The sequence below is a fragment of the Crocuta crocuta genome, unplaced genomic scaffold, assembly GCF_008692635.1.
Source record: "Crocuta crocuta isolate KB4526 unplaced genomic scaffold, BGI_CrCroc_1.0 scaffold197, whole genome shotgun sequence".
Classification (NCBI taxonomy): Eukaryota; Metazoa; Chordata; class Mammalia; order Carnivora; family Hyaenidae; genus Crocuta; species Crocuta crocuta.
Window position 1 is genome coordinate 4,364,542 of NW_027532002.1, and position 13,808 is coordinate 4,378,349.

At 38.4% G+C, this 13,808-nt stretch overlaps 1 protein-coding gene across 1 annotated transcript; it reads left to right on the forward strand.

The window, feature by feature from the left end:
• Positions 1-1,435: 1,435 nt before the first annotated feature.
• On the forward strand, positions 1,436-13,376 carry KBTBD2 (kelch repeat and BTB domain containing 2). The gene is made up of 3 exons (XM_077775341.1): positions 1,436-1,943; positions 8,165-8,330; positions 10,637-13,376. The coding sequence occupies exons 1-3, from the start codon at positions 1,774-1,776 to the stop codon at positions 12,170-12,172; spliced, it is 1,872 nt and encodes a 623-aa protein (XP_077631467.1). The 5' UTR covers positions 1,436-1,773; the 3' UTR covers positions 12,173-13,376.
• The last annotated feature ends 432 nt before the right edge of the window (positions 13,377-13,808 follow it).

Sequence of the window (13,808 nt, forward strand, 5' to 3'; positions counted from 1 at the left end):
TGCTCCTTATTTTCTAGAATGTTTATTTTGTAGAGAAGACAAAATTAATTTAAAACTATAAATATTATTTTTTTCAGGGTTTTTTATTTTAAAGGTAAGAGACTTTAAATGTCCCTTTTCTCAAGGGGGCCCTGAGTAACTTGAGCATCCAAATCTTGATTTTAGCTCAGGTTATGATCCCAGGGTCGTGGGATTGAACCCTGTGTTGGGCTTCGTGCTGCGCATGGAGCCTGCTTGAGATTCAGATTCTCTCTCTCTCTTTCTCAATCTCTCTCTCTTTCCCTCCCTCTCCCTCTCTCTGTTTTTTTCCCGTCTCTTCTTTTTCTTTCCCTCTTTCCCTCTGACCCTCTCCCTGCTTGTGTATACACTCTCTGTCAAAAAACAATAAATTAAATATACCTTTCCTCATGTTTCATTTTTTATGGTAATATCTGAAGTTGAACTTCGAATAAATATAATTTATATTTAAGTCTGCTGCTTTAGCACTGCTAGGACTTTACCCAAGGGGTACAGGAGTGCTGATGCATAGGGGCACGTGTACCCCAATGTTCATAGCAGCACTTTGAACAATAGCCAAATCATGGAAAGATCCTAAATGTCCATCAACTGACGAATGGATCAAGAAGATGTGATTTATATATATAATGGAATACTACATGGCAATGAGAAAGAATGAAATCTGGCCATGTGTAGCAACGTGGATGGAACTGGAGAGTATTATGTTAATGAAATAAGTCAGGCAGAGAAAGACAGATACCATATGTTTTCACTCATATGTGGAACAGGAGAAACTTAACAGAGGACCATAGAGGAAAGGAAGGGGGAGAAAATAGTTAAGGAGAGGGAGGGAGGCAAACCACAAGAGAGTTTTAAATACNCCCCAATGTTCATAGCAGCACTTTGAACAATAGCCAAATCATGGAAAGATCCTAAATGTCCATCAACTGACGAATGGATCAAGAAGATGTGATTTATATATATAATGGAATACTACATGGCAATGAGAAAGAATGAAATCTGGCCATGTGTAGCAACGTGGATGGAACTGGAGAGTATTATGTTAATGAAATAAGTCAGGCAGAGAAAGACAGATACCATATGTTTTCACTCATATGTGGAACAGGAGAAACTTAACAGAGGACCATAGAGGAAAGGAAGGGGGAGAAAATAGTTAAGGAGAGGGAGGGAGGCAAACCACAAGAGAGTTTTAAATACGGAGAACAAACTGAGGGTTGATGGGGGGTGGGGGAGAGAGGGAAATGGGTGATGGACATGGAGGAGGGACTTGTTGGGATGAGCACTGGGTGTTATGTGGAAACCGACTTGACAATATGACAATAAGCTATATATTTTTAAATCTTCTATTTTAAGCTTTATATCCTAAAAATGTACTGGCCTACATACTCTAACTGAATTTTTTTTTCGTTTTAGTTTCTCCAGAGGATCCACAAAACCTAGGATGTCACCACAAAATCTACCTCGTGTGTTATTCTCTTTAACTCATGAGCTGCACAACAATTGCAGATTTGAGCAAGATGTCTGCAGACTGTTGGAAAACTGAAGAACCTAATTAACACAGGATGACCTAGGAGTGATTCTAAGCCTATAACAAGAAACTGTTCATTAGTGAATGTGTCAGTCTTGATTCTGAATGCTACAGATAACAGCAAGCAGAGTTTCTCCTTTCTTTATTTCTGAAGCATTCACTTGACCTTCCATCAGTTAAGACTGACTTTTCCAATCTGTTCCGGGAGATATTAATGGAATACAGTCATGTCCACTCAAGACGAGAGGCAGATCAATACTGAATATGCTGTGTCCTTGTTGGAACAGTTAAAACTGTTTTATGAACAGCAATTGTTTACTGACATAGTGTTAATTGTTGAGGGCACTGAATTCCCTTGTCATAAGATGGTTCTTGCAACATGTAGCTCTTATTTTAGGTAAGTAATTAAATCTTGCTTGGCTTGTAATTTCAAATGCAGAATGTTAGCATATTTTAATGTTTTAGTAGGAATTCTTTTAAACGTTTAATTAAAAAAAAAATAGACATCTTAATGTTTTGCCTAAATTTTATATTCCAATGGTATGGTGCTTTGCCAGATCACCTCCTCGCACCTTTAAGTAAAGGACAGGAAAAAGAAGTTTTTACAAAGGTTTAAATGCAAGAAATTTGTTGAAATTAACTCAGGTAAAGTTTCCATTGTGGGGAGGCAAAGAGATTCAGAATGCTGTTTTACCATTAAAAGAGGAAGAAAGATGAATGATTTTTACTTGTTGAGATTTTAAAATACTACATTTAGAAAAGAATAGTTATTGATAGATGTAAGAGTTGTAGTAGGCCAAATAACTTTCAGAGGATAAATGTTACTATTTAGATGTGTTACGGACTTTATTTCCTTTGCAGAAATGTGTTTCTTTTTCTCTTGGCTTTACTATTATTTATGATATCCTTTTAGCCTTATCAGACTCCTCCCAGATTTAAATATTTAGTAATTAATACTGTTTTCTATGCATCAGAATTTAGAAGCTGATTTATTTGTAATAGCAAATAAATAAAGCTTAACTTTTCATTTTTATGATCTTCCACAACTTTTAACCTTTTAAGTAGGTTTCTCTTTATTGTGTTTTTCATGGGAAGAACAGAAGCAGAGGCGTAGAAATTCTTTTATTTGAGTTCTGTCTTTAGGTTGAGTTTTTACTTAATATTTGAAAGGGACAAGGTGAATAAAGGTGAGTTAAATGTGGATCAGTATAATCCTACCACAAATACTAGTAGCTGTAAGTGGAGATCAGCTGTGAAAGTTAATTTTTTTTGTTCTTTAGTGTCAGCTATATAGACAGGACAGGTTTAATGTTGACTTTATAAGGTTAACAAACATGAAGGTGTAGAAACTTAACATTTTTTTTAATGTTTATTTACTTTGAGGGGGGGGAGGGAGAGAGAATCCCAAGCAGGCCCCACACTGTCCGCGCAAAGCCCAGTGCAGGGCTCCATCTCACAAATTGTGTGAGATCATGACCTGCGCTGAAATCAAGAGTTGGACTTCACCGACAGCCACCCAGGTGCCCCAAAACTTCACATTTCTTTTTTTTTTCCACGTTTTATTTATTTTTGAGAGAGAGCGAGAGACAACATGAGCAGGGGAGGGTCAGGGAGAGAGGGAGACACAGAATCTGAAGCAGGCTCCGGGCTCTGAGCTGCCAGCACAGAGCCCGACGCAGGGCTCGAGCCCACGAACTGTGAAATCATGACCTGAGCCGAAGTCGACGCTTAACCGACTGAGCCACCCAGGCGCCCCAAAACTTCACATTTCTTAATGTAACACATCTCCTGATGATTCCAGAAGCTAAAGCCCAATGCTAATTATCTTTGCTCTGCCTGCAGTTGTTTCAGGTTAAGCTGTGGATTTTTCATGCAATTTCAGACCTTGATTTTCTTAGAAAGCTTAGCATATTTGCAAACAGTGATTCTAAAATTTGGTTGATCATCAGAATCCTCAAGTGCTTCGACAAATAGAGGTTCTTGGATTTCAAACCTAGAAATTCTGATTCAGGGAGTCAGAGTTAGACTTTCAGAATTTTTATATTTAAAGCCTTCCCAAATGATTGTGATAGTCAGTGTTTTTTGTTTTGCATCTATTGGCTTAGTAGATGGTGTTAGAAATTCAGGGTTATAGATTCAGTAAATACCTAGGTTTATTAGCTGTCCTTTTTTAATGGCCATTATTTATAAACTGATTATCCAGTATTAGAGTTCTGTGCCTTAGTTGTGGATTTGCAGACTGATATTTATAATCCTAAAATAGAATCTTTTGTAAATGTAATGACCTTAGCAGTCATCTAGTCTGATTTTTAAACCTGTGTAGAAATTACACGTGTAATAGTCTCTGTATGGTCATCATTTTGATCAGGAAGTAAATGTGCATTTTTGTAGCTGTCTTCCTTTTTTTTTTTCTTCACTAAGTTTGTGATTGTATAGATAACGTATTGTTCTTTAAATTCTCTAGTCACAAGGTTGCTATTTATCTTTAACTAAGTAGGTTAGTATTGACTTTCCAGAAGACCAGGAGACTTAAATCTTCCAATAATGTTACAGCCTTAAAGACAACACAGTCTTTTTAAGGCTACTGTTACTTCCTCATCACTGGCTCATTCCCTTTTTTAGCATCCTTGGTCTTCTGATAAAATATATTCTTCCTAAAACAGATAATAAGAAGTAGAGTTAAGTAGAAGTAATTTTAAGCAGAAAGAATAGTCTAATACATGTTTGTGATTAAAGCTACGCATCTTTAAAATCCTCTGTCTGGGCTGCTTTCATAATCCACAAGTTGAAAACACTCCTATTTTTTTTTCTTCTTCCATACATAGCTTTCCTCTGGAGTAGGTAGACTGTCCTATATTTCCATAATAATAATTTGATCTTTTCCAAAGTGTTCTTCAGTTGGATTCCTTCCGGTTTGTCAATTTTAGTATATCTTTATGTATAACACTATTATCAATCTTTACCACTAGAAATTTACTATTAGAAATGTTTCCTTTCGGGTTACATACATCTTTCCTTTGTAGTTTAAATTACTAGTTACATCCCACCAAGAATCAGTAGAACCTCAGAAATCAAAAGAACCTCTGAAACTGTACTTCTTAGTAACATTTACAGTTCATTTTAGACCCCAAATGAGAGATTGAGAATTACTCAGCACCTCTTCCACTGTGGTACTTTTCCATATTTCATATATAATTTGTAATTCAGTATTTGCTCTTTCTTAAAAATGTTTACAGTTTTCACGTGGTGCCTTGGTAGCTCAGTTGGTTAAGCTTCCAACTCTTGGTTTCAGTTCTGGTCATGATCTCACTGTTTGTGAAATTGAGCTCCCATCTGGCTCCACACTGATAGCCCGAGACTGCTTGAGATTCTCTCTCTGGAGCTTCCTCCAGCCCTCCGTCCTTCTCCCACCTCTCTCTCTGCTTCTCCCCTGCTCCAGTGGGCATGCTCTCTCTCTTTCTCTCCTTTTCCCTCTCAAAATAAATAAATAAACTTAAAAAAAATAAAATTTTCATGATCAGGTTGGCTAGACTTCTATCTTTGGTCTTCAGCAAGCTCTGCTCCTTCACAGATGTCCATAATTCTGGTGTTATAAACCGTGATGTAGAAATGAATAGCCAGTCTCAATGTCATCTGTAAGTCTGCTGTTCTCTTGCCCTCTCTTTTCCAAAATTACTGCCTTCTACTGGAATAGACCTAAAAACCACCTGATCCCCCATCTTCCATTTTTACTCAGAGCTCTTAACAGTTCTTTTTCAGGTTTCTTTGGTTATCTCCCATTCTCTCGTGTCAGACAGGTGAAGCCAGTAGTTCTAGGTGTTTTTTAGGGGTGCCTGGGTGCATCCCATTCTTGGCTTCCCATTCTTGACTTTAATTGAGCAGCCCATTCTTGACTTGGACTCAGGCTGTGATCTCATGGATCATTGAGCCCCATGTTGGGGCTGTTGGTGCAGAGCCTGCTTAGAATTCTCTCTCTCTCCCTCTCTCTCACAATAAATAAACATATATATATATATGTGTGTGTGTGTGTGTGTGTGTGTGTGTGTGTGTGTGTTTTAAAAGAGTTTTTTGCATGTCTTGGATATTTTCCGAGAAAACTTCCTGTTCTCCAGTACCCAGGTTTATTTATTGTCATCTTGTATTTTTGGGAGGATGTCATCAACCACACTGATTTTGTTTGTGCCACTCTTCCTCTCTTCCACTGCCTGAAGTTTAGCTGCTGTCCTTACTTCTCATTCTGAGTTATACCACGAAAGCAATTAGGTAGTCACCAGTGACTTTGTGGCGTTTGTTATTCTTCAGTGTTTGACACCCCACCTCTCTTATCCTAAGTAGCATGGTACTGGACTGCTTATTTCTCTGATGAATTTTTCTCAACCTTCTGTTATTCCTTTTTCTTTTTTTTTCCTAATTGAACTTTACCTCAGGTTGGTCATTGAGATTCTGAATGTATTTTTCTTTATATTTTTTTAGTCCCCACTCAGATAACCTTATTCAGCTTTAACACATTGTCACTTTGTAGATAATTCACAGCCACCATTTTTTTTTTAATTTTTAGAGAGAGAGAGAGAGTCCGTCTTAAGCAGGCTCCATGGTCAGTGCAGAGCCCAACATGAAGCTCCATGTCATGACTTTGAGACCATGACCTGAGCCAGAATCAAGAGTCAGACACTTAACCAACTGAACCACCCATGCACCCCCCACAGCTTACTGTATTAATGCCTCATCTTCTCCAGAGTTTCATTAATTATAAATACTTAACTGACTATTGTATTATTTCTATTTGTCTCAATTACCCTTACCTTAAGTCCAAAACTTAACTCTCCCTTTTCCTGGGATTAACCTGACGTTACGATTCCTTGATCTTAAAATTTTCTCTCAATGGCTAGCAGGTTTTTTTTAGGCAATTACTTCAAAATAAGTAGTTTTATTTCCCCACCTACTTCCTCCTCTATTCCATTCTCTGTGTTTGGAAAAATCACCAGATCTTAATTCATTGTGATAGCTTTTGTATCCTTTTCTGCCACCGTGGGTCAGGTTCTTCTTACTCCTCTGCTAGATGATTGCAGTAGACTCAAAGCCCATTTTCCGGTCTCCAGCCTTTGGCCTTTGAGGTCTCTCACTATTCATTCCAGAACACATTTGATTGCGCTGATAAATTCATGCACAAAACCCTTTAGTGTTCTCCACTATAAGAAAAAGCTCAGACTCCTGTGTCTCTCTTTTTTTATTTTGGAGAGAGAAAGTGTGAGCCAGGGAGAGGGATAGAAGGAGAGAGAATCTTAAGCAGGCCTCACGCTCAGTACAGAGTCTGGTGTGGTCCTAGATCACAGAGCCCTGGACTGAAATTAAGAGTCTGGAGCTCAACTTGAGCCACCCCAGGCGTGCCCCTCCTAGGTCTCTAAAAGCCCTCTGTGATCTGACAGCCACTCATATTTACAGTTTGCCATCCAGTCTCTTGCATGAACCCTGACGCTCTGCCTTGCTTCTGGAAAAAAAGTTATGTTCTGCCCTCACTATTGTATCCATATTGAAGGCCTTCCTCATCTTGTCCTTGAGGGGCCCAAGCTAGTACTGTTGTCATATCCACTTTTGATCACTATAGACTTTTCTCTTGTATGCGTGCAGTAATATTCTTTGCATTGTTTTCTCCTCTCCTATGTATGGGTGTTATGTTCTTTATTCTCTACAACACTAATTGCCTTTTTGGCATTGTTTCCTGTATGTATATAATAGATTTTTAGGAGATTGTCCCATATAGTTTTAGGAAATCGATTTGAATAAATCACATTTTTAACAGCTTTATTGAGATAATTTACATACCATAAAATCTACCCTTTTTAAATGTATAATTAAATGCATTTTAGGGGCACCTGGGTGGCTCAGACGGTTAAGTGTCCGACTTTGGCTCAGGTCATGATATCTTGGTTTGTGGGTTCGAGCCCCACGTTGGGCTCTGCTCACAGCTAGCTCAGAACCTGGAGCCTGTCTTCAGATTCTGTGTCTCCCTCTCTCTCTGACCCTCCCCTGTTCATGCTGTCTCTCTCTCTCTCTCTCTCTCTCTCAGAAATAAATCTTTTAAAAAGCCATTAAAAAAATAAATGCATTTTAGTATATTTACAGAGATGCACAACCATTTCTACAATCTAATTTGAAACATTACACTCAACCTTGTGCTCTTTTATAGTGACTCACCATTCTTAGATACAGCTCTAGGTAACTAATTCCCTTTTGTCTCTGTTTATTTTGGGGGGATATTTCATATAAATGGAATCATAGAATATGTGGTCTTTTGTATCTGGCTTCTTTCAGTGAGCATGTATTTGAGATTCATCTGTTATAATACATATCAATATTTAGTTCCTTTTTATTGCTGAGTAGTATTCCATTGTGTTAATATAAAGAGTAAGTGAATTTGATGTTTTCACTCAGCATGGTGGAGTAGTTATATCTTTGATACTGAATTATGTTTTTCTCTTGTGTCCCTCAAAAGCTTTCCCTATAATGTGCCCATAGGCAAATACCCTAAATAAATATCCCATGTTGTTTAGTTTTCCCTCTTAGATCTACACAGGTTTTACACTCAACTCATCAGCTTTGTTTCTCTTTCTGCTGTAGGGCCATGTTCATGAGTGGACTCAGTGAAAGCAAACAGACACATGTGCACCTGCGGAATGTGGATGCAGCCACCTTACAGATAATAATAGCTTATGCATACACGGGTAACTTGGCAATAAATGACAGCACTGTCGAACAGCTTTATGAAACAGCTTGCTTCCTGCAGGTAAGTGGTTTTTCCTCTATTGTATACATAAACTGTGGTTTATTTTCTGAGAAAACATTGTTTTGTCTTAACATTGATATAATTTTCTTATTGCAGATTTTAGGAGGTAAGTTTTCTCTTTTAAAGCATATAAAGGAGCAGTGCATGTCTGGTTCAGTAAGAAGTGCAGGGAGCTCTTGATCCTGGGATTCTGGGTTTGAGTCCAGTGTTGGGTGTAGAGATTACTTAAATAAATAAAACTTTAAAAAAATGTATAAGGGGAAGAATAGGATTTGATTAGCCAGTAAACTTCTTTAGTTCTATGATAGGAGCTTAATTAAAAAGATGGGTGAAAATTTCACACTGGTTTCATATTCTGGCTAATACACCTGAGAATTTAGATTTCAGGTAGAAGTAATTTTTAAAAGCATTTATTAAATTTAAGTGCCTTTTATTTTTTCTAAGGTCTTAGAAAAGTAGATACTTGCTAAGTGTGTGCTGAATTGAGTATGAATGACACTGAACATCAACACAGGTGAAGTTCTGGGAACCACAGTAAAGTCCATGTCTTAGGTATCTTTCTTCCTTTTATTCTGAACTCTTTTTTTCCCTAGAAAATTGTGCAGTGTCCCTCTGTACCTACATCTCTGAGGAAACTACTACCATAGTAGCTTCCTGGTGCTTTTTTTTGTTTTGTTTATTTCTTTTGAGAACAGAAGAAAGTGTGAGCAGGCATCATAGAGAGAGGAGAGAACAAGAATCCCGAGCAGGCTCCGCACCAACAGCGTGAAGCCTAATGTGGGGCTTGAACCCTGACACCATGACCTGAGCCAAAGTCGGACATTCAACCGACTAAGCCACCCAGGCATCCCCTGGTGCTTTAGAATCAAGAGCATTCATAACCTATATGCAAACTTGAAATGGGGAAATGCTACAGTATGTGCACTGTCTTTTAGTAGTTTGTAAGTTTTCAATACCTTTTTTATTTTTTAATTTTTTTGTTTTATTTATTTCTGAGAGAAAGACAGCGTGAGCAGGGGAGGGTCAGAGAGAGAGAGGGAGATACAGAATCTGAAGCAGGCTCCAGGCTCTGAGCTAGCTGTCAGCACAGAGCCCAACATGGGGATTGAACCCACGAACTGTGAGATCATGACCTGAGCCAAAGTCGGACACCTAACCGTCTGAGCCACCCAGGTGCCCCTTCAATACCTTTTTTAAAGCCAGGAACTAAAAGTAGGTATTTTATATAATTGCTAAAAAAATGTTTAAAAATTTTGGATTTCAGAATACTTTATTACTGTAAGTAAGAACACTGTTCCTTTTTCCCTCCCATGTTAGTAAACTCATGTATATGCTCACGAAATGCAAAATAGGACTCTTGGCTCTTTTACTGGGTTGCCTTGACAGGCGTGGGATGGGGCATTTTTAACACCAACATGATCTTCATGATTAGACACAGGGAATGGTAATGTTTTTATGTGCCACATACTGTTCTAATGCTTTATCTATGATATGTACAATGTTTTAGATATATTCTATATCCTGCTTTATGTATATAGATGATATATAGATATATCTAATCCTTACTGTAACCATTGGTTAGGATTTCCCGATTGTATACAAGAGAAAGCTGAAGCTTGGAGAAGTAAAGCTCCTAATACTGTACCAGTACTGACCATCCAATGTCAGCAACCTGACTTCTCAGTCTAAGCTGCATCTAGTTAGCTTGTTACGAAGTTGAATAAATATAGTAGGTAGCAGTTCTGAGTCAGCCAAGATCTACTTCTCCTCCTTACGAAAAAAAATCTGGGAAGCAGAATCGCTAAGCTGGGTCATTTAAATGTAGGTAATTTATAATGGCACATAAATGTGTTTATTGTTCCTTTGGTCATGTTACCTCTCTAGATAGAAAGGCAAATAAGTACTTTAGTCATTGTGCATGATTTTCTTGTTTTATAAATGACTATCTTGTCCATGTTGAGAAAACCAGATTCCAGTTCCTCAGCAATCACTTATGATAAATTTTTGAGGACAAATGATAATCATTTATGTACTATGATTTATTTACATTGTTTCCCTTTGGTTTTCTCAATCATATTTTTTTTAAGCTTACACTATTATCTCTTAAGTAGGCCACTGGACAAGAGAAATGCAAAACTATACATAGTCTTAATAGTTTTATTATTATTGGAAAGCATTATCTCTTAGGCCAAATGTATACCTCTAAAAACAAATTCTAGGGATCTGATTAATATACTTGTGTTTTACATAAAAGCAAAATTTGTCTATCCTGTCTTTAGTAACCTTTTTTTCCCCTCCCATCTTAGGTAGAAGATGTATTACAGCGTTGTCGAGAATACTTAATTAAAAAAATCAATGCAGAGAATTGTGTGCGATTGTTGAGTTTTGCTGATCTATTCAGTTGTGAGGAATTAAAACAAAGTGCTAAAAGAATGGTAGAGCACAAGTTCACTGCTGTGTATCACCAGGAAGCATTCATGCAGCTGTCACATGACCTACTGATAGACATCCTCAGTAGTGACAATTTAAATGTTGAAAAGGAGGAGACAGTTCGCGAAGCTGCTATGCTGTGGCTAGAGTACAACACAGAATCACGATCCCAGTATTTGTCTTCAGTTCTTAGCCAAATCAGAATTGATGCACTTTCAGAAGTAACGCAGAGAGCTTGGTTTCAAGGCCTCCCACCCAATGACAAGTCTGTAGTAGTTCAAGGTCTGTATAAGTCGATGCCCAAGTTTTTCAAACCAAGACTTGGAATGACTAAAGAGGAGATGATGATTTTCATTGAGGCGTCTTCAGAAAATCCTTGTAGTCTTTACTCTTCTGTCTGTTACAGCCCCCAAGCAGAAAAAGTTTACAAGCTGTGCAGCCCACCAGCTGATTTGCAGAAGGTTGGGACTGTTGTAACTCCTGATAATGACATCTATATAGCAGGTGGTCAAGTTCCTCTGAAAAACACAAAAACAAATCACAGTAAAACAAGCAAACTTCAGACTGCCTTCAGAACTGTGAATTGCTTTTATTGGTTTGATGCACAGCAAAATACCTGGTTTCCAAAGACCCCGATGCTTTTTGTCCGCATAAAGCCATCTTTGGTTTGCTGTGAAGGCTATATCTATGCAATTGGAGGAGACAGTGTAGGTGGAGAACTTAATCGGAGGACCGTGGAACGATACGATACTGAGAAGGATGAGTGGACAATGGTAAGCCCTTTGCCTTGTGCGTGGCAGTGGAGCGCAGCGGTTGTGGTCCATGACTGCATTTATGTGATGACACTGAACCTCATGTACTGTTATTTTCCAAGGTCTGATTCGTGGGTAGAAATGGCCATGAGACAGACTACCAGGTCTTTTGCTTCAGCTGCAGCTTTTGGTGATAAAATTTTCTATATTGGAGGGTTGCACATTGCTACCAATTCTGGCATAAGACTCCCCTCTGGCACTGTAGATGGGTCTTCAGTAACTGTGGAAATTTACGATGTGAATAAAAATGAGTGGAAAATGGCAGCCAACATCCCTGCTAAGAGGTACTCAGACCCCTGCGTTAGAGCGGTTGTGATCTCAAATTCTCTGTGTGTGTTTATGCGAGAAACCCACTTAAATGAGAGAGCTAAATATGTCACCTACCAGTATGATCTGGAACTTGACCGGTGGTCTCTGCGGCAGCATATATCTGAACGTGTACTGTGGGACTTGGGGAGAGATTTCCGGTGCACTGTGGGGAAACTTTATCCATCCTGCCTTGAAGAATCTCCGTGGAAACCACCAACTTACCTTTTTTCACCGGATGGGACAGAGGAGTTTGAACTGGATGGAGAAATGGTTGCACTACCACCTGTATAGTTGGGGAGTTTAGGGAGTGCACGCCTGATTGATGTGCTTTGTCGTTTTCTTTGCTAAACAAGAGAGGCTATGAAAGGACAAAATATGAGTACATAAAAATCTATCTTTGATAAATTTTATTTTTATGCCCTACTTAATATTTGCATCAGTATAATATATATCAGTGAGTCTTACAGAAAGATATGCTTCCATAATATGAAATAGATTATCCAATAATTGAGAAACTTTTACATGTATCATGAGAGCATAAGAATCTGGATTATCTAACATTGTTAGCCCTGTGTTATGTACAGTTCAAGAAGTTCACTTATTAAAGTAGTTTCCTGTTCCTAGTGTGGTATATCGCAAATTGTGCTGAGGTTATTTTAGTATATGTATTTCATTCCCGTGCTTCTGTTCTGAAGTCCTGGAATACAGTTTTTTTTTCAGTGTAATTAATTCAGCTGCACTTAACACTAGTGTCCATGTTGGTATAGAAGTGTTGTCTAAAGCCTATACTATAGTTGAGGAAGATCTTCCATATTATGGTATTGCACAGGGAGAGCTATGACTGCAGGATCAGTCTAACTATACTATTAGGTGCATGTACTCTCTTTTCACTAACTTATACTTGTCTATCTAGAATACAGGTCTTCCGATCAGCTGGTCATTTACCAGGTGTGGACTTAAATTGCTGGGCTTGCAATGAGAATTGCTAGTCCCTCGTTGTGCGGGTCTGTGTGGAGCTTTAATCAGTAAATGCCTCCACTCTCTGTATTACATTAACATTGGCTCATGCATATAACTACCTGCTGCTGTTGTATTTCTCCATCTTAAAAATTTAGAGTGGGTTAACCAGGTCATTACATCCTAACTTAATAACAAGCATTACTGTAGAGTGATTGTGTATAGACATCCATTAGCTGTCAGGGTGTGTTTTTTTTAACCTGTTGAGTGTGTGTGTGTGTGTGTGTGTGTGGGGAGGGGGATAGGATTAGAAAGGTGAACTGTTCAGGAATTCTCTGCACTAGCCGTGCAGAAGAGCAGGTAACTAGTGCTGCTCTGGCATTAATCCCAGGAACCACTAGCAGTAGCGGGGGAGCCGCCAATCTAACATGAGCACAGGTGCTTCATGACGACATCACTAGCATGTTCAACTGCATCATGTTCTGGCACTGTATTTTGAATGACATTAATTTATTAAATAAATTGTATATATTCAATATCTGTTTTTCTTTGATGGCAATGGTGTGCTTTTAATTTTACTGGGTGAGTTTAGCTTGTTACAGGTGGGGGTTTTTTTCCCCCCAGAATTTTGACATACATACGTGTATATATATTTCTATACACTTGGCTTTCCTATATTATTGTCTGATTTGAGCCTTACTGTATCATCATCAACTTTAGAGACACATAGAGACCGTGCCTTTAACCCTAGTCCCAGATTAGGACCATCAGGAGTATTTTTAAATTCCTGAGCCTCCCCCAAAACAAACCACAATTTCTGGTGGGTAGACCCAAGCAACCGTGTCTTTCAAAGCACTACAGGTGATTCTTTCGTGCAGCAGCATTGAGAAAGAACCCTTGGTTTAGGCCTTATTAAATAAGGATTTCCCTCTGGATTGCCAGTCTTCCTACAGCACAGTGTCAATCATGG

Coding starts and splice junctions, on each gene's coding strand:
- KBTBD2 (XM_077775341.1), top strand. CDS start 1,774: ATGTCCACTCAAGACGAGAGGCAGATCAATACTGAATATGCTGTGTCC. Junction 1,944..8,164: donor ACATGTAGCTCTTATTTTAG/GTAAGTAATTAA, acceptor TTTCTGCTGTAG/GGCCATGTTCATGAGTGGAC. Junction 8,331..10,636: donor AAACAGCTTGCTTCCTGCAG/GTAAGTGGTTTT, acceptor CTCCCATCTTAG/GTAGAAGATGTATTACAGCG.